At 46.2% G+C, this 25,139-nt stretch overlaps 3 protein-coding genes across 18 annotated transcripts in view; 2 read left to right on the plus strand and 1 right to left on the minus strand.

Moving 5' to 3' along the window:
• The window catches only part of LOC119436607 (nose resistant to fluoxetine protein 6-like), a 211,581-nt gene that overhangs the window by 89,266 nt on the left and 97,176 nt on the right, over positions 1-25,139 (plus strand). The gene's annotated exons all lie outside the window — the stretch shown is intronic.
• On the plus strand, positions 4,576-8,394 carry LOC119436299 (uncharacterized). The gene is made up of 5 exons (XM_037703117.2): positions 4,576-4,870; positions 5,518-5,658; positions 6,120-6,182; positions 6,267-6,326; positions 7,030-8,394. The coding sequence occupies exons 1-5, from the start codon at positions 4,669-4,671 to the stop codon at positions 8,157-8,159; spliced, it is 1,596 nt and encodes a 531-aa protein (XP_037559045.2). The 5' UTR covers positions 4,576-4,668; the 3' UTR covers positions 8,160-8,394.
• The window catches only part of LOC125941562 (uncharacterized), a 138,288-nt gene continuing 122,017 nt past the window's right edge, over positions 8,869-25,139 (minus strand). Inside the window, exons 1-2 of one of the 3 annotated variants that reach the window (XR_007464449.1) lie at positions 12,834-13,211; positions 8,869-10,843 (exon numbers count right to left, since the gene is read on the minus strand). Coding sequence is in view for 1 of the 3 variants with exons in the window: in XM_049659091.1 (XP_049515048.1) it covers positions 9,594-10,150; positions 10,717-10,843 (684 nt within the window). In the remaining 2 variants the exon portion in view is untranslated. Of the gene's footprint in view, positions 10,844-12,318; positions 12,491-12,833; positions 13,212-25,139 lie in introns of those variants that run through there. The other 2 variants (XR_007464448.1, XM_049659091.1) reach the window with 2 other exon arrangements.

Genomic DNA, 25,139 nt, shown 5'->3' on the forward strand with positions numbered 1-25,139 from the left:
GAGATATGAACGCGAAGTTGATGGCGGGATATGAAATCTATGGAAAAAATCAGTATATTTGTCGCACCCTGTCGAAGCTTGTCGTGTGTTTCTTCGATGGTGACATGGGGTGTTTTATGGCGCTAGGGCCAGTAATGGCCAAAGAGCACCAATGTTTCTTCGGTGTTCCTCCGAACGAAGTGCACTGACGAGTACCACGTTTTGCTCGAAGCACAACCGGTCACACACACTGCAGCTGGCTCCGAAGTTCCGGCTTAGAAAGTCGATTGCGTTGAAACCTGGCCGTCGCACCGGGGAAGTTGGCGCTAGCGTTGCCGAGGCGTGCACCACCCTTGTCGGGTGGCCTGCTGGAGGCCAAGACGACACTGACATTTGGCCTCAACATCGCGCTCTCGCAACTCGGGGTCCGCGGCTCTTCGCTGACGTTTCGCCTGGGCTTCGGAACTAAGTGGTTCATTTGAGAAAGGTAAGGTTGGCGCTATCTTCTGCAGCCCTTGAGGGAGCACGGCTCAGTGCCAAGGGCTTCGGAAGCCCTCACGCTAGAATCGGCACGTCGACAACGTGCCCTTTCCCGAGCACGTTCATTCTGTACCGGTAGGGGGCCGGGCGCCAAGGACGTCTGGCAACACGGCCCGTCGAGAAGAACGCGTAATAAAGAACACTTTTTTCACAGTTGCAACGCTGTGTGTGTGTTGCTGCTTGATACACATTCTGGATGTATTTCCATAAAATTGCTTCAAAATTAAATCTGTCCGTTACTCAAGACAATGAATGGCTGATACGGCCTCAAGCAATGAAAAACACGACCTCCCCATTACGACGACAGAAGAGAATTGAAATTCTACGCTGGAATGATTAGAGGCAACGCAGCCAGCTGTGGAAGCAGATGACGACAACGAATGCGTGAGCAGTGGCACGAGCGCGTGCCGAGCACGAGCACAAACAGAGGGGCGCCAACGAGCCGGCTGCGGAAGCGGACGACGAACGACGCTCGAGCCAATGCTGATGATGATAATTTTTCGTGTACATTGACGCCACTGAAATCCGAGTTATATCAAGCTTGGCGTGAAAAGAGTCTAAGCGAAGCAAACTTTGTCTAATACAAGTTTTTTTTTCCTATCAGGGAAAAAGAAGAGGAGGATGGGGGGGGGGGGGGGGGGGGGGGTTAGCGCTGACTTCGTCTTCACTGCAACGTTGTCTTCATTGCATCACAAACTACAATGCAGTAAACACGCAGTGCGCAGCAATGCTGAGGAGAAAACAAGGAGCCGAATTCAAATTTCTTCTCTCTCAAAACTCCAGCACTTACTTAAATGACCTACTGTGGCCTTATAATAAACTCATATTTGGTGTTGTGATGGAAAACACAACAAACTTGACGGTGTTTCCGTTGGGCCCAGGATCCTTTCAGTAATGACACGGCACTCGGGAGCTTTTTACACGAAACACAGACTTTATACAGACACGCTAATACGATACAGACGTTTTACATACACACAGACTAGAGTTCGGAAGTTTGTCCTTCTATATAAACATGTGCCTAGCACTCATGCGTCACCACTCGCCCGTGTGCATCGTTGTTGCGGTGCCCGTGACGGTGGTCGTTGTGGCTGCGTAGCTGCTGTCGGGCACCAGCTCAGCTGGTTTGATGTTGCGACGGCCACGTCCTACGCCGTCACCACCACGCCGCACCTTGTCGCGACGTGGAAGCAGGGAAACAGTAGGCCGGTAGAGCACCAGGCCACTGCTGTAACTGGCCAGTAACGTCTGACCTGCAACGCCTCGGCCGCTAGAACAGCGGGCCCGGCCGGCGGACAGGTAGCTCAGGCGCCCCGGTGGCCAGCAGGAAGCACTGCACCAGGCCGCTATGACAGCAGGCCGCTGGTGCACAGGAGAGCAGAACCACGAGCGAGATCTACGACCAGGTCCGCACCGTAGCAAGACACCCGCTCGCCAGTCATCGGGCTCGCTCAGCAGGCAGGTAGCTCAGGCGTCCCGGTCCCCAGCATGAAGCACTGCACCAGGCCGCTATAACAGCAGACCGTTGGTGCGCAGGAAAGCATAGCCACGAGCTGGATCTCCGACCAGGTCCGCACGGTAGCAGGACACCCAGCCGCCGGTACCCGAACCTTGAACCGCCTTTCTGCGAGCTGACATTCGAGGCTGCCGCTCGCTCTCACGCGCTGCGTGCTCTCGTGCTGCTTCTTTGTTCGTGGCACGTGGCCGTCTTCTTCCGTTATCACCATCATCACTTTTCTTCTTGTAGTCACCACCACACGCCACTATCCACATCATCACAAGTGCCCCCCACTTAAGATAGTTGCCCGCAACTATTCCAAACATAGGAGGAGGGTGTGTATGAGTGCAGGCACGTTCAGATAGTTCAAGAAAAGTTCGTGGTCCACAGACAATTTACGAGCACACACTGATCACAAAACACGTTGAGACTTCGGAACACAAACCAAAGTTCTCACAAAAAAAAATCGAAAGTTCTAACACAATCCAAAGTTCTAATCAACAAAACTGCAGCACTGTGCGCGGCCATCACGATGGCACAAAATAGTGTCCAAGAAACACGAAACCATTCACATCTTTGTCAGAGTCCGGAGTAGAGCGTGCCGTTACAGGTAGACCCAACTATGTTACCCGCTCCCAAATTAACCGAACCGCGGATATCTCACTCCTGCTTACCAGTCTTCCACGTAGTGTTAACCGCGCACGCCAAGCAACGCCAGATGTGCTGCGTCGTGTGAGGTCAGCCACTCCTATGTGCGTGGTATAAGCTTGCACAAAACGATTGTCTGGTATCCTAGATCTTGTTGGGATCTTAGAATTGAAATAAGCTGTCGAATTCCCCGAATGAACTTTTTCATGATTCAGTGGAAGATTCCAGACATCCGTCTGGTCGTCTCCATTAACATGTGAAGGTGCGTGAGTACGGCCTTCATTATGTCTTACAGGCGGTTCATTGTTGTAGTTTGGGTTCACCTGACATGTTGAAATTAGCATAAGCTGTTGAGATAGGGTGCTCACACTTACGTCATGTACCATTGGAGTCACTGACTGGATACTAGGCATTTCTTTTGACATCATGGGTGAGTCCATTCTCATAGACTGAGAAAACTTGGCTGGGTGAGTTTGCCGGGAATCTGTATTGCTGATTATACCCGCGTACAAGGCTGCGTTTTGTTTAGTGTCATGGAAAACGGGGCTCACATTAACTTTCGTTTGCACAGCAGCCTCTTCGGTTGAAGTGCATGAATCCAACAAACAACCAAAACCTAAAGACCGCTTCCGCAGTCACAGTTCAACTCTTGTGATTTATCTTTGTGGCTTAGGGCAGTTCTTGCGTTAGCTTTGTCAACGTTGTGGGCTTCGTGGTCATGCAAAACATACAATGTTTGCTCACGCGACAAGCAACCTTGAGCCACCTCATCGCCCGTTTTCAAAACTAAAGACTTGATTGCGGGAGGCGGAGAAGACGAGGCAAAATAACCCCATTTACAGCTTCACCATCGGATAGATGCTGCCGAAAGTCGTAGCTCTAGTGAGCGCTTCACGAGCTATGATCTGCAATTTGAGGACGCATAGCTCTTCTTCATGACGCACTCGCTCAGCTTGACGCTGCACGGTAATGAAAGGCAGACGTGCAAACATGGCAGGCGTGCTTAAATTCCATGAAAGTACGTACCACGAATGAGTGTCGTGTTCTAAAAACAATATGTCGAAACTGGTTTGATTGAAGAACTCTGACATTTTTTGTGGGATGGCCTTCAGTGAGGATACATTATACTACGCTGGATACCGCCGCCTGTGCTTTGCACTACGGGCGACACTGTGTATACAGTGCAGTCCACATATAACGATATATCGGTTATAACGATGAGTCGAGCTAAGAGTATCAACTTATGCATTGGGGCTATGCGAAAATATATATATATATATATATATATATATATATATATATATATAACGATATGTTATTCACCGCATATCGGATATAACGATTGAAATTTTGCTTCTGGGGGGTGTTTTTCATGCAGAATAATCGTGAAAATTGCGTCCCTACGTTGCCCTTAACCGAGACGGAGCGAAAAGTTTGCCCACGCGAGTTCGTATCTGCCGCCATTACCGCGCAGCGCATCCCGCCCGCGCGCCGATTGCGAAGCCGGGCTCGACTGGCGCGCGCGAGCGCGCGCGCCAGTCGAGCCCGGCCGTTAGGGTGCCTCGATGTCCTCCTCGCCCGCCAGTACGGAGCGGCGGGCGAGGAGGACATCGAGGCACCCTACCGGCCGTGGGAGAGCATCGCAAGGTGGTGCAGCGTGCACAAGATGGCGCCAGCTGCTTCGCTCCCGCGTCACCGGCGGTCACGCGAGGAGAGGGCGGAAGCATAGAGTTTCTCTATGGGCGGAAGAAAGGCGATAAGCGAAGGCAACACCTCCTCTGGCGAGGGGCGCCTGGCTTTACGCCTGCTCTTCCTGCCGCGCTCTCTCTCAACGAGCGCGGAATCCGCCTTTTGCATGACCCTACAGCGCATGCGTAGAACCCTAGCGGCCAGATTGACAAACAATTCGTACGGCGTCGTCGACGACCCGGCCGCGTACGTACCCTGCAGTCGTGTTGGAGGCTGAGCAGTTGATAAAAAAACAAAAAGGTCCTGTCAGCGCGATGCCGACAACATGTGCTGCTTATGGGTGTACTTCTCGAGGTGTGCCCGGCAGCAACATCCATTTCTTCCGCTTCCCATCGGTGAAACGTGATCGCCAGCGCCGTGAAGCATGGATCAGGGCTGTGAGGCGCCAAAATGAAGACGGCAGCCCCTGGGAGCCTTCAGGTTCGGCAAGGCTGTGTGAAAAACACTTCGTGAAAGGTGTGTATGCAAACGAACTATGATCATTTTGCTTGCGACGTCGCTTATGCATTCGAGTAACTGATGCGGCATGTTGCGTCTGCTGCAAGTTATTTTCAGTGCGCAGCGGTGCGGCACTGCCAGTCTTGGCGTGCCGCTGTTGCTTTCGTGTATTAACAGGGATGAAGCTCGCGCTACGGCTCTGAGCAGCACGACACAGCTGTGTACCTCCGACACAGCTGTATACCTCTTCTGCTTCAAAGGGACGGTATACGACGGCAAAAAGAGCGAGCTATGGCTCGCTCTTTGGCGACGGACGCGCGCCCCGGCCGGGTCCGCGTGTCGTTCGGCACAACGCGCTGTTGTTGTTTACTTTGCCCATCAAATATATACCCGTAAATAATCCTTGTAAGTGTGCTTAACCTCCTTCATTCACCGATAGAATATACTGAATGCCAAAGAGTGCAAGCCCGGTGCGTGACTGACTTCACGGTTCATTTCAGCCGTTCAGCGAAGAAAAAAAAATCGCCCTTTATGCGTCAACGTGATTGCCGCGCATTGATTCATAACTCTTGCGGTGTTCGCATATTTCTGGTGAATGTCTAACGTACTGTACACCCTTTGGCTAGTCACAGTGGTGCTACATTCACTGGGGTTATGTGTTGCAGGATCGCCATCCAACTCGCCCAGGCACCCTGACTACGTGCCATCTCTATTTGTTTACACCGATGAGTTCAAGAAAAAGGACGCGTTTCAACGCTATGTACGCACAGCAGCGCGTATGAAACAACACAGTGAGCACCGACGAGGTATGTCTTGCGGAGGCGAACGGAGCACGTTATCGTGGCATGCTCGCGCTTGCATGATAAGGAAATGCGAACTATTTGACTGCGGACGCACGAGTTGACGCGCCTTCCTACCTAGCATTGGTACGGTATCCATCTGTCACACTATTATATGCATTCGTGCAGGCTTTTTCCGGAATGAATTTATCTACGCTTTGTAAGGTGTGGTAATGTGTAGCTCTTTGGCCACTAGTCCACGCTCTGTCGATGTAGAAAGGTCGTGTGACCTTGACAAGCCTTCATTTTTTATTGCTCTTAATTCCATCCACAATAATGATCTGCCTATTAGTCTTTCCCTAAGGTTACCTACGCAGAAATATAGGCATCTCAAACAAATTAAGACTATGAGTGCGATTCACTTGAGCTAGTACGAGTGCCCATGTGTAATTTATTCACTTGAATGATTTGCCTTTTTATAAATTTAGCTGTTTCAGAGAAGCAGATAGACCTAAAACAGAACTCAATGGCAAATGAGACGTCTTCAAAGTGTGAGTAAGCTTTCTGCAAAACTAGGCTATATTACTTTTATGCAAGAATACTAATGCAACATAAATGCAACATTATTTCCTCAGGTGATGAAGACTCTGTGGAGATGGAACAGACAGACATGTCCGCTTCCGAGAGCACAGCAGGCAAGCACTTGTCATACATATATAAACCATCTAAAATGTTGCATAATGCATAATAGTCAATGACAGGGCTCAGTGACACCTGTCTGTGAAGGAATCAAGTTTGTCATTTATTTGCAGTGCTTCTTAACCAGGGCACTCTCGCACACAGGTGGAGGGCAGCCAACAAGCAGGTTATTTAAAAATTGTTGAAACCAAGAACCTAAAGAAACAGCTGAACACCAAAGGGCTATAATTTGTATTGCTAATTTGTACAGGCCAGTGAGGTCCCCTCTTAGACCTTATACAAACTACCAGTTTATGCTGCACGCTATCTTTGTCTCCATGGCATTCTGACTGTTTGTGCGTGTGATGTATGAATGCAGCACAATCATTGTTGCTGAACATTGGATGCACTTGTTCGTGCCTAGTGCAGTCTAAGGAAACTTTTTGGGGGATAAAGGCACGAAGGGCAGGTGCTTTATGCTTTTTTCTGGGAAAATCATCTCCTGCATGCTTGACTTGTCGCTGACTATTACTGTTTGTAATATCGAAAAGCATACATGACAGCCAACGTTGTTTATATAGATGGAGACCCTAGAATGCCAACAAGGCGAACCTGTCCAACTGTAGCAGAGATATACACCTGCGATTCAAAATAGTAATTTCCAAAGCGTGAATAACATTGCACTTATTCTAACCTGCCTTGCATTTGTTGCATGTACAGGTTTCACTGCTTCATCACGGGAGTGTGAAGGTGTAGCTGCATTGCTGATGCTTCGCACTACTGCCACAGCTAAGGAACAACTAGAGAATGTCAGCACGAGCAGTTTCAACGGCCTGCTAGCAGAACATACTGCAATGAAGAAGAGAATTGAAGAGCTAGAAGTCAGATGTGAAAGGCTGCAATCGCAAAGCTTTTCTGTGGACACAATTCATAGTACCGCATTTGAATTTTACACTGGACTTACGAGAAAAGCGCAGTTTGATGCTTTGTATGGACACCTTGAAGCGAATGCCCAGAGAATGGCGTACTGGGTTCCCCAAAAGAATGAGCAGCAACAGCAAATTGACAAAGACAGGCAGCTTTCAAAGCGAGAAGAACTGTTCATGGTTTTGTACAGGCTACGAACGGGAGTTTGTGCAGAGGAAGTAGCCAGGTTGTTTGGCATATCGCAATCTAGCCTGAGCCGCATTTTCTGTAGCTGGATTAACTTTTTAGATAAGGAGCTTTCTGCCTTCACACGGATGCCATCTTTAGCTGAAGTACAACGACACATGCCAGAGGCATTTTCAGATTTCCCTAACACGAGAGTAGTTCTGCACTGCACTGAGGTCAAAATTCAGAAGTCCTCAAAGGTAAAAGCACAAAGGCAAACTTTTTCAACCTATAAGCATTTTAATACCTTCAAGGCACTTGTAGGTGTCACACCTGACGGTTATGTATGCTTTGTTTCCGAGCTGTGGGGCAGTCACGTTAGTGACACCGAAATAGTGGAGAGAAGTGGCCTCTTAAAATGCTTGCAACCGGGTGATGGCATAATGGTAGGCAAAGGCTTTCACTTGGACAGCATTTTCCCCTCAACCATTCAGATCTCTATCCCACCCTTCAAGAAAGGAAACCAGCTTTCTGCAAGTGGTGTAATTGCTACTCGAAAGATTGCTGGAGCTAGAATACATGTTGAAAGGGTTATAAGGCGCATCAAGGAATTTCATTTTTTAGATAGGCCAGTGCCTATAAACATGTTGGACATCGCCGGCAAGATATTTAGGACCTGTGCGCTACTGTCTAATTTGCAGCCACCGATTATTGCCGTGAATGAGCACAGTTCTAGTTCAACACCTTGTAATATGTAAAATAAATAAATAGCAAGGGCCCGAATGGTCGCCTTGTGTGTTGCCTTACTGGACTTGCTGTCAGTAGTTCCCACGCATTTTCTTACACCAGCTTAGTGCGGAACTGAATGCTGAATACTATAGTTCATGGCATACAGTATGCTGTTTCTATCAACAGATGCAGCTGAGAGAGGCTTGTAGTGACAAATACAGCAAGAGTCACATTATTCACATGTAAACATTTAAATAACAGCTATAAATAAAAAACGACCACACAAAGGTACCAAGCTCATTTAATGTCTTTATTAAATGACTGCTTTCTCATGGATCCTGTACTATCAATTTATAACAGAACAGAGCAACATTCCCATCATCAACAGAGGAGCAGGGTAAAAACTAGGAAAGCTTGACCAGCCCTCTTATGGACACAGTAGGTGAAGCACAAAACATTTTCAAATAATATATTGACAAGTACAAGTGTCATGTCTAGTATACATTCCACTCAAGAGGAATCAATATACAGCAGGTGAAGCAACAAAAAACATAAAAAAATATGAAAGAGATAACACAAGAAAACTCTCAAACATATTGGAGCCTAAGAGTCAAATCATAAAAACGAAATTTCGTAAGAAACAGTCTGTCAAAAATAAGTTAGGAGCACTGTACATGAAGTTATCAAATATAGCACACACTTCATTTGACAAGAAAACACATAAGCAATTGCATTGGAACATTCTCGTTTCATATTCGTAGTCAGTCAGACTCGGATGTTAACTGGCATGAAAATTTTCTGTAGTTCCCTTACATTCATGCTCACCAGTACTTTCTTTCAAGTAATTGCTCAGCAGAACGGGAATGCACTACTGATGTGATTGTTGCATAGTTCGTGCAGTAGCGTGTACTGTCCAGTACTCCAGTTTCCGTGTGCTATAATCTGTAGAAGGTTGTTCAACTACCGTATTTCTTGGACTAAAAGTGGTACCCCCTACTTTCCGCAAGTTCCGAAGAGAAAATTGGTCTATAAGACACCTATTATTAACTCGGCATGATGAAACGCTATTATGCACACTGGTACACTAACTGCAAAATGCCGTACTTGCCCTCATTTCAGGGCACCAAATTTCTGTAAACATAATTTTTATGAGCCACAAACTCCAGCAGAGAAAAAAATAACTCCTTTTTGGTGCAGAATACCAGCATTTATTGCACATTATATTGAAGGCCTTGTCCTCTTAACACAGCCAAACGATGCATTATGCAGTGTTCTTTTTGTATCCAATATATTTTTTCATTGTAAAGAGGGAGTCCTCTGCTTACTCTGCGAGTGAGCTGCTCTGGCACTATGCAATGTTTGAAGAAATGCAGCAACCCAGGCAGAATTTCTGTACACCAAAGAACTTCATCAAAGGGAGTCCTCTCCACATGTGTTGAGGCTGCTACACTTCCAGCATTTGTTCATACTACAAAATCACACCACTTCAAACCTGTGACACCCATCATACCTTGTATCTGGTAATAATATGCATGATCTTTTTTCAGTTCTATATTGTCACCAGATATTTTCAAACAGCACTTTGCGGAAGCTGCTGCTTTGACAACACCCTTGCCTAATGGCAAGGGTGTTGGAATAAATAGACAGCAATAAATGGGTGCTGGGGATGAATGGCAAGGGTGTTGGAATAAATAGACAGCAATAAATGGGTGCTGGGGATGAACATGCAACCCAGTATATGCAGTAGTTAAATATCTGCCCCTGCATGCCATTATTTCTTCGTATGCTTTAACGGCATCGTCCTCTTGAATCCTGCCATATCGCATGGCTTTGGTGCTCACTTGGCAAGGATACGTTACGTCCCTTGCGGCACCATCAGGCTTTCTGCACCGCAGCAACCTCTTAAACACTGATGCCATGAGCCGACCAATACGTTCCTGATGCCAGTTCTCGTTCTCTGCCTGGCCCATTTTGCTTTCTAAAATGACTGCCCCGTCATCGAGGCTCAGGGGCTGAATTGCTGCAAAAGCATAAGACATAAAAAAGTGTGACCTAACTTGAGCAAATTGGTGATCAGCTGCAGGGAAGCAATACAACTAATGCTACTTGGTTTACACTTTCAGTCAATGCAAATATGGAAAAGGCTGCATTAAGAGAAAACACGCTGACTAATCAGAACATTGGTGCATGTCTTGTTTCCTTCCATGTCCTGATCTATTATTCCACTTATGTACTTGTAATGAATGATTACCAACTAGCCCAGTTGTCAGTTAAACTCTCATCAGTATTTTCTGTAGCTTTCTAGCCTCATTGAGTTGCATCTAATCACTTAGGCAAGTGTAATATTTACAAATTGACAGTTGTGCTATTTACTTTACCATTATTACAGTAAGGTCTTATTTTTATGCAAGAGCTGTATGACTGGTTTCACTCGGCCTGGAGCAGTTTAAGCACGTGCTCCCTCTGCATGTTTACTTCACATAGTGTTAGTTCCATGTATTTTGATGAAATAACACTTGCTCAATAAAACTATGTGCCTATGTAATTCAACATTATGCTGATGAATTTCGATGTGTTCATTCTTACCATCAAATGTCTCCTGAATAATTCTCCAGTTTGTCATGCTCAGCAAATCTTCACTGTCGGCTATATATGGCTGCTTGCAGCATCCATCATTTGTTCTTACTTGTGCAGCGATGGTCTCTGTTGTGCTCTGAAATGAACATAGAGAGAAAATGGTTAGTTTTCAATACGACACCACATACTTCTTGTGTGGCCATCATGATGTTTGATGAAAGTTAGAGCAAAGGAGCTAACATGGTAGTATCAGTGGCACACTGACGGGGGGGGGGGGGGTTGTAACCCCCCCTCTTCCCTCCAAGGCCGACCTAACCCCCCCTTTTGTTTAACCCTTTCTCTTTCCTTGCGCATTTGAGTACTGCAACTAAGATGTAAGACGTGCAGTCGTCTGCACACTCGCAAAAAGTGAATTTTTGACAATTTCCGGTGAAGAAATTGAAATTAGTGCTGTTTAGAAGGTATTGGCAAACTGTCAACCCCCCCTGGCAGAGATCCTGGGTGCGCTACTGGGTAGTATGCATGTGTTTCTGTGGTACCAGTGTCTGCACTGTGGATTATCTGGTGGGTTAACAACGCGGCGATAAGGGCTACGACTCAGTCATATATGCTATATGCATGAGCTAGAAACTACGGCTGCCTTACGCAACATCTCGCAGGAATTTGGTAAAGAGAGGCATCGTCAAGACATGTTCTACAATTACATTGGAGAAATTGTGCAATCACATTGTAGCTGATAGCTTCAATGCACTGGTTGGTCACCTCAAGGCAGCAGGATACCTGCTTCTGTAGCAAAAGCAATGCACAAAAAAAGAACAAGAGTTATAGCAGGCAAATAGAAAAGAAATCGGGTGGAGAGGGAAGCTCACATACATGACCAGGTATCAGTAATACCCTCCATGCACCACGTTTTGCACTGATTAAGGAAGATGGGGCAGCATGTATGAGTACAAGTAGTTTTTCTGCTTCACACTAACTGTCCTGTCTTCATATGTAAATCTGTCCTGTTATAAAATGCAAACACTAATGCACTGTCAGGCACTTAAACCATTACGTGAAATGCCGAAGGCAAGTAGTATACAGGATCTTCTTTCCTGTGGCAGCTGATACAGAGTCTAGATGAGAAAGTGTTAAAGGGGGGACATGGGCAAATAACAAATTACCGCAGCGCAAGCGCAAATAATAAGCGCAATACTAAAAAAAGTTTTCAGCCATTCACAGCCATGCCCTTGTTTGACCTCTGTTTGCTGCACACCCTTGTTTGAACAAACATGGTCACTGTGCATGTGAAACCATAAAAGCAGTCGAGATGGTACGAAAGGCACATCACATTTAAGCAAACCCTCTATCAATTTATTGCGGAAAGAAGTGCTATTTGGAGTGCGCAGACATACAATGTCGACGAAAGCAGGTCGCTATTGTTGATATTTGCTCTGTGCTGCTGTTCTTGGGTTATTTCATGGCTCTCGCTTTGCATTGTGCAATATGTATGCATTTCTGTTTTGTAATAAAAAGACTCAAGTTGAAAATCAGTTTGTTGTCTGTTTTTTAGCTTCTCGTCCATAGACACGGTGTCACATTCTTTTTAATGATGTTTAAGATATTATGTACTTCGTCTGACGCCTTGATCTTCTTTGCATAGCGCAGTAGTAGGCAGCTCGGAGAGTTTTCTTGCAAGTTGCTGATGAAGTTGGCAGGGTCAGCTGGCAACAGTCCAGGTGTGGGATGATAAACTCTGTTCCCGCTCCTGCTGCTCTCAAACAAAATTTCCGAAAGCGGCAAGCTTGGTTCTTGCTTTTTGGCTGAAAATACAGATTACAAGCACAAAAACAGCTTAAACACTGAAAAATATCCCCAGCAACCTCTAGATTACCAACAACTATGTTTGACATAAGCAGTTAATAATCCTGCTGAAGGTATATAATATTCAGCTAAGATTTCGGCTATACCGCCATCTCTGCTATAAAATACGCAGCAACTTCAGTGTGGGAAATCGGCAGACTGGGTAGATGTAGAGAGCATAACTGACTACAAGAGCTCCTATTTAAACTATTTTAGGTAGAGATGCACACTTTGGAATACAGACAGGAGGAACGTCACTTAGCAGTGTACAGCATTTTTCTTACCCTGAGGGGGCACAATCCATGCACAGGAGACATCCGTACATGTTGTGTCTTCTCCTTGTGGTGCCAGGTTGCAAGCTGTGAGCAGCAGGCCAACAACGTGCTGGCAGCTTCCACTGAGGCTGTAGGAATCATGGTAACAGTGTATATTATTAGTGCTGATCTGCAAGGCATTCAACATAGAGCAAGGGCTGGGCAACGTGCATCAGACAGCCTAGACATGCTTTTAAATAGTGATTATTGGGCACAAATTTCTCCTGTTATGATTGACTGTACTTGCTTACCACACATGCATGCAAGTAGCCACGATAGCGTTGCGCATAAGAACTATTAGGTCTCGATAGTCTTGCATAAACCTTGCCAAACTTGACTGCAATGAAAACAAGCTACGGGTCCTATGTAAAATACTGCAGTAAACAGAGTGATTGACCACTGGCTTTAAAAAGTTTGTCTATAGTCTCTCGTGGTACCGCGCGGGTACTCAATTTTGCAAAAGTGTCACTGGCGACGCAAGTGAGACCCTGACAGGAACGGCATGCCGCTTTACCTTAGCGCCAGCTGACCAAAAGTTGAATCGTACGCGACGTGCATGCCAGCAAACACTACGTAGCTGACACGGCTCTAGCCACGAGATACGCGCGCCGAACACGCCGAAGTATGCAAGTGCACAGCGATTTTTCGAAACGCGACATCGGAGAACACGGCTTGCAGGCGCTTTCTTGCGCTGCCGGTGCGCGCTGGGGACACATAGCCGAGGCATCAGGGCATACGATGAAAGCAAGACCCTTTGACATGCGTTGTGACTGCATTTGGCCCCCCAGCGATCACCTGGCGTTCACCAGTGCTGCGAAAAGCGCCTGCAGCCACATGCTCAGAGTATCGCGTTCCAATTGCTGCGCACTGCCATTCAGCGAGCCCACGCACTCTAAACACAGTAAACCTCCAAAGCTCGGCCTGGCGACGACACGAAACGGTAAAACCAGAGAGCCAGTACGTATAGACATACGAGATGTCATGATAAACAAAACTTCTACTCACCCGGCTGGGCAGAGACAGTGGCCTGCCAGTATGTCGCCCGTTCCTTCCTCTATGACCGCATGTACTATGTAGTAGCCGCCTTTCATTGACGGTAGGCATATACTTCGGAGAAGTCCATATGGGGGATGTAAAACACAATTTATTAAACATGATGTTGCACACATAACCCTCTTCGGTGAATTTCTTCCCTTTCGCAGTTTGTCTTGCGAACCTCGATCCACATGCCGCCAAGAAAGCACTCAGCTGATTATTGCTTGGCATCTTGATCTCGTTTGGGCTTTTCGTCCACCCGTTCGCTACGGCAAAGAAGCTGCCGGGTACGTACGTATTCCCAGGTTCCATTCCCGAACACGAACGCACAAACTACCGATTGTAGAGCACCGACTCACGTAAATATATGTGCCGCAACACGCGTCGTTGCCAGTCTACGCCATAGTAGCAGTGGCGGCCACCCGATGCCGTACGTGTTCCGGTATGTTTTGGTCCTTAGGCAACCGGCTCAAGCCTCAAATAGCAAGACACTGCCCTTTGTGTTATGATACAGATTTTCCCTTCTAATTTCTTTCTTCTCACTCTTTTAAATCTCCATGGTCCTTTTTGTTTCAATTTTTTGCATCCAATTCACTGTCTCTATTTCTCTTTCTTTCGGATGAATCCTGGTTGTCTATTTACAGTTTCAATTATCCTGTACTGGGTTGCCAACTTTCATGACCTCTTCCTCTATTCTGTGTCCACGCTTTTCAGGTACAGATATTTGTGCACTTAGCCACCCATTTATTTTCATCCAAGTTCCTGAGTCTTTCTTAAAAACTAATTTTGCTCTGTGCTTCTCTGACTTTAAAAAAGGCCCAACCCATGTCCCCCTGCGCTGCCTCATTTGTGGTTTTAGCATGGGCTCCCAAAGCCAACCAGCCTACTGATCTTTGGTTAACTTCCAACCCTGACAAGATATCCGATTTTAAGCATAGTATGGCATTTGCGAGCGTCAGCGCTGGCACGTACCATTACTCCTTTCCAAATTCCACGCACCACCTCATACTTATTGTGGCCCCACAGTGCTCTGTGTTTCATTATTGCTGCATTCCACTTCCCCTTTATTTTCATATTATCTTGGTGGTTACTTGAGTAAGTCTTCCCTTCGTTTATGTATACATCGAGGTACTTATATTGCTTGACTATGGGTATGACTTGCTGTTGAATTGACACCACGTAATTATTCGTCTCTTCATTAAAGATCATAATTCCTGATTTCTCTGTGCTAAACTTAAGGCCTAGATTTGTCGCTGTGTGGCCACAGATATTCACAAGTATCTGTAAATCTTTTATATTGTACGCTAGTAGCACTATGTCGTCCGCATACATCAGTCCAGGGAGCTTCTGTTGCACTATTTGTCCATTACGCATATAGGATAAATCAAACCCTAATTCACTGTTTTCCCGTCGTCTTTCTATGCCCTTAACATAAAGTGTGAACAACAATGGAGACAGAGGACATCCTTGCTTCAATCCTTGGTGAATTCCCACCATTTCATTACCTTTTCGACCTTGCCATACAACTTGTACTTGGTTGTCTCTATATATCTCCCTTATCAGCTCCATGAAATCGCCATCTATGCCTTCGTGTTTAAGAATATCCCATAAAAATTCGCTGTCTACGTTGTCATAGGCTCCTTTGAAATCTAGAAATGCTATCAATAAAGGTCTATTCTGAGCTACTGAAATCTCTATGCACTGAGTTAGTACAAACATATTATCCTCTAAGCGTCTGCCGGCGAACACAACGGCGAGAAGCGGTACTATCGAGGCATCCTAGGTGAAAGAGGCAAAGAATGCCACCCATGAGAACGCTCTGGTGACTTGAGGCGCGCACATGGAGGCTGCTCTCGCCACAGATGCGCACGATTCTGACGTGCCGCTAGGCTGCGCTGGTAGTACTGAAAGTCATGCATTCCCGTGTTCGTGCTCAGAAACATCAAGATATAGTGCATTTAGGCACGAGATTAAGCAACAAACAATCTCAACAGCCTTCTTCCATGTCAGGAGCAAGTCAAGGATGATTCCTTAGAAATACATAGATGCATCTCAGTAGACATCAACCCCCCCCCCCCCCCTCTTTCCAGATTTAATTTTTTGAAGCTGTGCTGCTAAGTGTATACAGCATCACCTTTCACACAAATGTGCAAAAACTTCAGGAGTGAAACATACCCTTCACTGGCTGCAAATGCGTATTTCTATAGGAGCTACAACCGTAAAAAATAAGAGTTGCAGGAGGAGGAAAAAAAACTTATATTCAGAACCATATTAAAATGGAACTAAAATGTCAATTGGCAGGGGGCCACTTGTGGTCAGGTAGCCAGAAGTCCTTGGATCCTGGCGGCTGCCTCTGCCCGTTGCGTGACACAGACTTGCACGTACGGATCCGAGCTGAGCAGCGAAGCCTCCCACTGCTGAGGAATAGCGATTTGCAAGCCCTGGGTATGTGAGGGAAACACCATAAAATGTGATAGAGGTCTGCTGGTTCTGCTAGGCAGAGTTTACAATAGCTAGAGTATATCGAGGGGTTTATGTATGAGTATATTAAGAGGAATGGGAAGATATTCGTTTGTAGTTGCCTCCAGACAATTTCCTGTCTTTTAGTGTTTTACCTACGGGCAGATAGACGAGTCTAGCCAACTGATAATGTTGAGTGCTTTCCTGATACGTTACCATAAGGTCGCATATCGATGGCTCCATCATCTCCGTCTCCACATCCTCAACTCCGGGCGGTAGTGCGCCCTGGGTTCGGGAGGCGAAAGCTTGAGCCTGATCGTGGGCGGCCTCATTGCCGAGAAGCAAGGATTAGGCCGGAGTCCAGAGAATTTGGATGGTGCTGTGGTAATAGTAGTTATGATTTAGGATTGAATTGGCGATTCGGGAAATGTGTCCCCATGTGAAATTTCGAATGGCGGATTTGGAGTTGCTTATGGAGGTAGAGAGGAAGGCAATAGCCGCTTCCTCCGCCTCTTCCGGGTTAGACGTTTTTACCGATCCTCCCGACATAAGTTGACCTTCGTAGTTGACGACGGCCAGCGAGAACGCCAGGTGGTCCGTGATCTCTGCCGCGTCAACGTACGTCGTTTTTCTATGGGATTTAAAATGTGTGTAAGGCTTTGGCGCATTCTGCCCCTTTTTCTGAGTGATGGGTAGGATGCATGTTTCGGAGGATGGGAGTAATTTTGAGGAATCTCCACTGGTCAGGGGAGGTGTTGACCTTGGGGGCTAGGACATGGGTGTAATGGATGCCAGCTTCGGCAAGTGTGAAGCGACCTGCCGGGATTTGGGATAATCTTTCATATTGCGCCGTGAGATGCACCTCTATCATCTTGTCCAATGTGTTGTGGAGTCCTACAGCAAAGAGTTTGGCCGCAGGAGTCTGTATAGGGAGACCAGCGGCCGTCCTGTACATTTTCCGCAGCAGCGTCTCGACCGACATGAAGCGGAGGTACAGTAGTGTGTAACTGCTAAGCACGAAAGCCTGAACCAGCCAAAGCAGGTTCAACTCCTTCATGCCTGCATACTTATTACTTATCCTGGTGATGACTCTGAGGGTTTGCAAGACTTTGCTCTCCAGTCGATTTAATGTTTCCGCATTACGTCCGGTGTTTTGAAGGTGAAGACCTAGGACCCTCATTGTGTGGACCTCGAGGATAGGCTGATTGCTCACGATGATAGTGATTTTCGGTGAGGTGCCCTTAATGTTCTGCTTGCCACGAAATATGTGCAGGAGGACCAGCTCAGGGCTGCTATTTTGTAGCGATGCCTTTAAAGTAATAATGCCTTTTTGCGCTTATCGCGCTTTGTCAGTGGTCAGAGCGACGGTCCGCTCACGATATCAACATTGATAACGCGAGCGGACCGTCGCTCTGACCACTGACAAAGCGCGATAAGCGCGAGAAGGCATTATGACATTAAAGGCATCGCTACAAAATAGCGGCCCAGATTTATGCGGTGAACATGCGAGTCCCTTATCATTCACGTAGGATTCCACGGTGTGGACCGCTTCCTGTAATGTTGCCTCAATGTGCGCATCATTGCCTGTTTACCCAGAAGGTGGTGGCATCCACATAAATACTGCCTTTCAGGTCAGAGATTTGGTCCAATAAGGGTAGTAGTTTTGCCATGGTGATGTTAAAAAGGAAAGGTGAGAGGACTGACTCTTGGGGAGTGCTGCAGCTTTCTAGTGTGAGGCGATCTGACTGGAGATCTCCTAGGCGAAGTTCAGCCGTTCTAGACTTATGTTTCATTGCATTATTACGATATAAATTACAGTAAAAGCTCGATGATACGAATCTCACGGGGTCACGAAAAATATTCGTATTAGCCGAAATTCGTATCATCGAAACAATTAAAACTACAGTCGAATCTCGATAATTCGAACTCGAAGGGGCCCGAAAATTTGTTCGAATTAAAAGGACGTATTTTTGAAGTATTCGTGCACCATAGCACGATGCACGAACGGTGCGAGTCGTGAAATATCGCGGCGCGCAAGCGCATAGCAAGCGCGGGCCACGAAACTGCCCACGCCGGCTAACGGTCGCTTCCCGACAACGACAGAAAACGAAGCTTCAGGGAGCGAGCGGGCGGCGGCGGCACACGGGTGCGCGCGGAGACCGTCGAAGGTGAGGGAGGAGGGGGCGCCAGGGAAGCGGATTTGGCCGCCTCAACTCCGCCGCTTCGGTGGCTCCCCTCGCCCTCGTAGCTCTCTCACCTTCGATTCCGTGCTGGCGCCAGCTTATTTTAGCCGCCCCTTGAAGTTTCGTTTTCTGCCGTTATCGGGAAGCGAGCGTTTGCGGGCGTGGCAGTTTCGTTGGCCCGACTGTGCCTCCGCTGCTGCTTCCCTCTGCGCTGCTGCCGCAGCGTGCAAGGTCAACATGTGACTAGAAAATAGAGGAGAAGGGTTCACTGCCATTTTATCCGCGTGGCTGAGACGTCGGCACTAGTGTGTGCTAGAATACGGTTGCCTAGAACACTCTAGTCGGCACGTACACGCTTGTTCCGGCGCGATGCAGAAACGGCGACCTTGCAATTTGAGAGAGAAGGAAATTTCCGCCGCGGGTTCTTTTTTTTTTTTTCCACCGTTCCTTCGCGCGCGGCATTGAGGGGTCTCTCCTGAGCTCTTGCTCTATGGCGGTGTCGGAGCAATGCCGGTCGGAGGCGCCGCCGCGTGATTTGGCGCGCTGCTAAGAGCATTGTCGGTGCGCGGTATGTTCGAAATAAGCGTGTTCGAATTCGCTTGCTTCGCGTTGACGTTGAACGAAAGCACGTTTTTCATGATCGTCTCGCTGTGCAACAATTGTGCTCAGTGTTGACGTTGCGAGGCCTAGCTCCTTAGCCAACTCCGTCCGCTTCCTCTTGGGATTCTCATCGACCTTTCGAAGAATGTCTAATTTCTCTTTAAAGGAGAGTGCTTTCCGCTTGCGAGACATAGCTCGCTGCGACTAGGCAAAATGGCGCAAACACGAAGAACGCGGCCCGAAGCGCAGCAGCCACTCCATCTGACTGCTCGCAGAAAAGGAGGAAAAGTACAAAAGCACCAAAAGCGCCACCGCTTCCCCAGTCGCGGAGTCCGCGCTGTCCGGCGCCGCGCCTCCGCACCAAAAGAGGAGAGAAAGCGCGTGACTGCGCGCTGTTCTCATTCGCGGCCGTCGGTGGGGCGGCGTTTATTCGTATCAACCGACGCAGGCTGAAAATCGATTCGTAACAACCGTTCTCTAGCACGTTGCAAAGTAATGGGGGTCGGCCGGGACCACAGAAAAATTCGTATCATCCGGAAATTCGTATTAGCCGTGATCGTATCATCGAGCTTTTACTGTATACGGACACTCTATTCCATGGAAACATTTAATGACGTCACTGATGGCACGGCCAATGGCGCTCCTCTTTTTCTCTTTCCCGTGTGACAAGAGTAGTTCAAGGGTGCGTTACAGGTCCCGGAGCTCACCACCCGGAGTCCACAGGGTTATGTGCCATTGCGCTTGGACCCTTTCTGCCCTATCACCAGGATCGGCCCACATTTCTGTGCACATCGGACGGACGAATTTTGGTTTCACCTAGCCATATACAGGTTCGCTGTAAAACTGGTATACACTAGCACTATACAGCACATACATACTAGCACTCGAGCTCGCCAAATCGCTTGGGGGTCTGAATTAAGATCCTGCTTCCTCTGTGACATTTCAATGTAAAGGATCTTTTATAGTGTTCTCGTATGAAGTACTACACATCCTCTCCAGTGCTCGAGTGCTCACCAACTTTCTAAATTCTAAGCACAGACTGGCACAGCCGAAGGCGTTATGACGACAATGGGATGACGATGGTATGACAGTGTGACGACAGCTTGAGGACAATATATGACGACGAAGGCGTGACAATCACCATGTGACGACAACATCATGGCGAGAATCGAATGACGAAGCTGGAATAAAGACGATGGAACGACCACGAAGGCATCACGACGACAAATGCATGACGACGGCGTCATAATCACGATTGAATGATGACAGCAAGATTACGATAGAATTATGAAGGAACAACGATGATATAACGGCGACGGGCGCAATCGGTGGGTTTTGCCACCCAGATGGTGTCGCTGATCAAGCAACACACAGCTTCGCATGCGTTTCTCTCACCTCTCTAGCTCTCGCTGCCGACAGCGCGAAACTGGGCAACGAGATCAGAAAACGTCCTAACACTGTAAAAACAAAAAGTGCTAAAGAGACTACAAGATGGCCCATAGAGCACTTCTTAAATCAAGTCTAACATTTTCTGCAGTTTTTCACACTCTGCCTACCTTTCTCCAGTAGTACAATCATAACAGTGTGCTTAAAAAAAGCACAAGCCACATATAGTTAATGGATTTATTAGCTTTACTTTCGTTGCCATGTTCGCTCATCAAACGTTAGTGTAGAAAACGATGTCGCACTTCAACTTTGCAGCCAGTAGCGATTACAATAAATAAATAAGCATGAAGTCACGCCTGTAAAGCAAGTACAAAAATAGACCAGTAGCTGCAAAAAAATGTTTAATTCCTCACAAGTGCAAGGATCAATAGGTTTTACACAGCAATAAATGCTATACTTGCATTAGAAAGAATTCAAAATTTATATGTTCAAAACCATGCCATGCATAATATTTGCAGATTCCAGCTGCACTACATAAAGCAGCATTCTTATAAGCAGACATACACAATATAAAATGATAGCAATGAAGTTTCAACTCTGAAAGCACCACAGAAACGCACACACATACACACACAGGGTACCTTGTTTGAGGACATGCATAGTTATCTCACTTAGGCGCATACAATCTCAATCTCAAAAAACATTGTACACCACACAATGTATACAGTGGGGTGTCTGCTACAAGTTGACAGCACATCATCACTGCAATTCAACGTATCCTGCTTACATAAATAATTTTTGCATCAATGATATCAGAAATGTGCCCACTGTCATAAAATAACAATTTATCTTGCTGCAAGCTTAATATGGTCAGCCAGAATGTCTCAAGGAGCAGGGCAGCCCCCCCCCCCCCCCCCCTCTGGCTTTGCCAATGCATGAACATATGGTAAAGGAATACTTTATAATAATTTCCACTTCACCTTTGCTTAACTAAAAGCCATGTTTTTGGATGGAAGAATGGCACTTCCCCCAAGTATTCATTTGGCATTGCTTGGCGTGACTTAAGCAGTGAAAAACAGACCAAACTTCGATTGATATCATGTGCTCCATTGAAACTGGTGCTTGGGTTCTAAGTTACTTGCTCTTCAATCATGTTTCCCAGACTGTGGCACCCTGCACATCACAAGTGAGACTTGCACTGTGACATTCACTTACAACACTGCATTGTTCCATCATATTGGAGCTTCTGAACGAACAAAAGCTTACAGAGACATAGTGAGACAAAACTTTCAAGCACCTCTGCATGAACACGAGTTAAAAAAAGTTGCAGTTTCACCAGAAAGGTGAAGCATCAATTGCGATAGCAAATTATTAGATAGCTATACGAAGTCAGAAGAGTAATTTTATCGGCCGTATAATCTTGTAAACATTCGCTTACTAACCAAATTAACAAGCACAGTGTCACGCGCGCACAAGCAAACATGATCACATCTCACTGAATGACTGTGGACACTCGCTGTAACCTAACCTAACCTAATCAAATTAACAAGCACAGTGTCACGCGCGCACAAGCAAGCATGATCACATCTCACTGAATGACTGTGGACACTCGCTGTAAAAATGCTGGCATGAGGAAGAGCGGCAGCAACAGTGAGCAAATTGCCCTTCGTGCTGCCTCTCCTTCAATGCAAACTCAGCAGCGAGAACACAGTGCACACGAAGCTATCAGCTCTCAGCGCGCCTAGACTCTGTACCCACCACAGATCGCTTTCAAGATAGGGCCCATGCGGCCACACTCAGCCGTACCATACGCAGCCGCCGCTGCAGTATAACACGTATAACGAGTATAACAAGTTGTGTTACAACAAGTGCGTTTGAAGCAAGTCTCTGAATAAGGAAAGTGAATGGTGTCACTTGAAGGAGAGCAAGGGAAACGGAAGTTCCAAGGTAAATCAACTTTGCAGGAGCATGGTGCTATGCATCATTCAATATATTGAATGTGCTGCTGGATGGAGTTTGATATGGGCATACAATGCTCCACTACATGCGACCTTCAATGAGATATTTTCATTATTCAACATACACAATACAAAATATCCAGGTTTGTTATAACTGGGCTCAACCATATTACAAGAAAATTACATGAAAATGTCATATGCACAGCATGAACAGTTGTAGACAACAGTTCATTTTTGCCTAGATGTACAGTGTGGCTCTACTAAACAATACTAAGTGTTCCTTTGTAGTGTATGATCTTGCATTGTATCAGCATTGTAACAGCCAGAATCATAGTACTTCTTGTTTTCCATAGGGACTGTAACTTAAGATGTCCAATTACATTAAATTTATAGGAGGCAGAATGGTGATCAGAAAAAGCACCATTACATCTAATAGGCACTATGAGCTGTCATGTTGTGAGGTACCTACATACAACTCATTTGCAAATTGATGAACACATTTTGTAAAATGTATGCACTTACACAGACCCATAGAGAAAGCTCCAAGAAAGTTTGTTTTCATATTTATAACTTTTTATGAGCCCTATACTTTATATAAGGCTGCATATAAAGCGAGGTGAAATTACACATCTATAATAGGCAGACTAGTGGTATTGAACAGAAGCACTTGCAGTTCCATTGGCATATTTCATAAAAAATATACATTTCCACAGGTCCACACAATATCTACACAAATGCTCTGTAAATGTCTGACTTTTTTACTTCTCTGTCGTTTTATTTATTTTTTTTTTTTGCGGCAAATGAATGTCCAAATCCTCTAAACCTGAGACAAAAATAGCAGTAAGTGTCAGATCGCCTTAAATAATATACTATAGAATACTTCTTTCTACAAACCATTTTCGGCTTCAGCATCCAGGAATTAGATGCATCGTGACGTCATTATATGCTGACTCACTCCATCCCTGTTACTTACGCGTCTGCCACGTGTGAGCACAGCTATAAGAAATGCTTGCAGCATTCGTGTTGGCCTTTTTTTAGGAGCAACATTATGATATCGTGCCTAGCCTCACTGCTATAGGGTGCCAACGTATTTAGCTCTGTGATATGATGTCATGATAATGTCGATGATGCCAGGTCGCAACACTCCAATTGCTAGTAGATACAGCGTTCGACTGCTGGCGCCACGCTGCGCCGCTCGCGCGTACCGCGTTTCTAGGTGGTTTTTTTCGACGAGGGCGCTCGAATGCAATCATATGGTTCGCATGAATGCAACCCTTGGAAGCGTGTCTGTGTGGCTGAGGAACTATTTACAATAATATGAGCACTAGGTGGACATAACTAATCAAACGTCAACGAGCAGTCCATATGAAGATAACGTCACACACAGCAACACCGTCCTTCACAGCAAAAACTTGTAAGAGAGAGTTAAACACCTAATCAAAAGTGGATACCAAGCCGGCTGACATTCTTCTTGGTCGTAAATGTCCTTTAAGTGTATGATCATCTGAACGAAATGTGATCTCGAGGAAATTGTTTTTTCTGCATTTCGGTCTTGCATACGACATTTCCATAGGCTATGAAGGCCTATCAGTAAAAACATATCGAATGGAACATCTTCATACGGTGCAACAAGATATCGGATACTGTGAGAATTTATATCAAAATATTTTTGCAAATTTCTATGGATAACATCCCAAAATAAAATGGCATCTTTACAAACAATAAAACAGTGTTCAATGGTTTCAGGCACGTCACATAGGCGACAGTTAACAGACGAAACGAAAATATTCTTTTTATGCAGCCATGTTTTAACGGGTAATGTTCAGTGTGTAATTTATAAAAAAAGTTTTTGTAGAAGGGGGAACTGGTTAATACAACATTTCATTCATTGTAATAAATACCATGTTAAAAAAAAAAAGTGTCTGTGTGGCTGAGTGGTTACGGCGCTCGCTTCGGGATCATGCGCACGCGGGTTCGAATCCCGCCCTGGCTAAAATTTTTTTTTATTGTTATCACGCTTCTTTTCCTTTTTTTTTCCTCTCTGTTTGCCAGCGTGTTCGTTTGAACCCCGGTGCCACGGCGGCAGCCGTGGTGCCGGGCGCCGACGCGAAGTGGCGGTTGTTGGGGTGTTGCAGAGCGCAGCGTAACAACACCCCAAATAAAAAAATACTGCTCCAGTCAGGTAGACTGCTCACTCCCTGATAGTGAGATTATATTTGGATCATCAAAACAGTGATGCGTTTATAATACCACCGATCCCAACAGCAGGCTAGTCACCACCAGCCCAGCGTTTTCTCCGTCAACGCCTCCTCCGTTCCGACGGCGGTGGCTAGAAACATGGTACGCGCGAGCGGCGCAGCGTGGCGCCAGCGGTCGTGCGCTGTATCTACTAGCAATTTGAAATACGCTGCCAGGTCAGGCATTTCGAGTGTAACTTTAGAACTGCTTTAATGTAGTGTGAAAAGCGTGTGGGAGAGTTTCTGAAACTTCAAAAATATGTGTCAGTGCTCCTTAAGTAACACTGGAAAACTTTTCTTGCAACCTGAGAAACATGCTGGAATAAGTGTGATGCATTTAAATGAATATATATTCCCAGATAAATTTTATTGCGATAGCAATTATATGGACACTTCCACTGGATTTCTGCCATCGCC

Source organism: Dermacentor silvarum, chromosome 1 (assembly GCF_013339745.2).
Source record: "Dermacentor silvarum isolate Dsil-2018 chromosome 1, BIME_Dsil_1.4, whole genome shotgun sequence".
Taxonomy (NCBI): Eukaryota; Metazoa; Arthropoda; class Arachnida; order Ixodida; family Ixodidae; genus Dermacentor; species Dermacentor silvarum.

Bases quoted from the DNA above. Each gene is read 5' to 3' on its own strand.
- LOC119436299 (XM_037703117.2), top strand. From the start codon at position 4,669: ATGCCGACAACATGTGCTGCTTATGGGTGTACTTCTCGAGGTGTGCCC. The intron at 6,183-6,266 runs GTGAGTAAGCTT...TTATTTCCTCAG, and splicing joins AAATGAGACGTCTTCAAAGT to GTGATGAAGACTCTGTGGAG. The intron at 6,327-7,029 runs GCAAGCACTTGT...TTGCATGTACAG, and splicing joins CGCTTCCGAGAGCACAGCAG to GTTTCACTGCTTCATCACGG.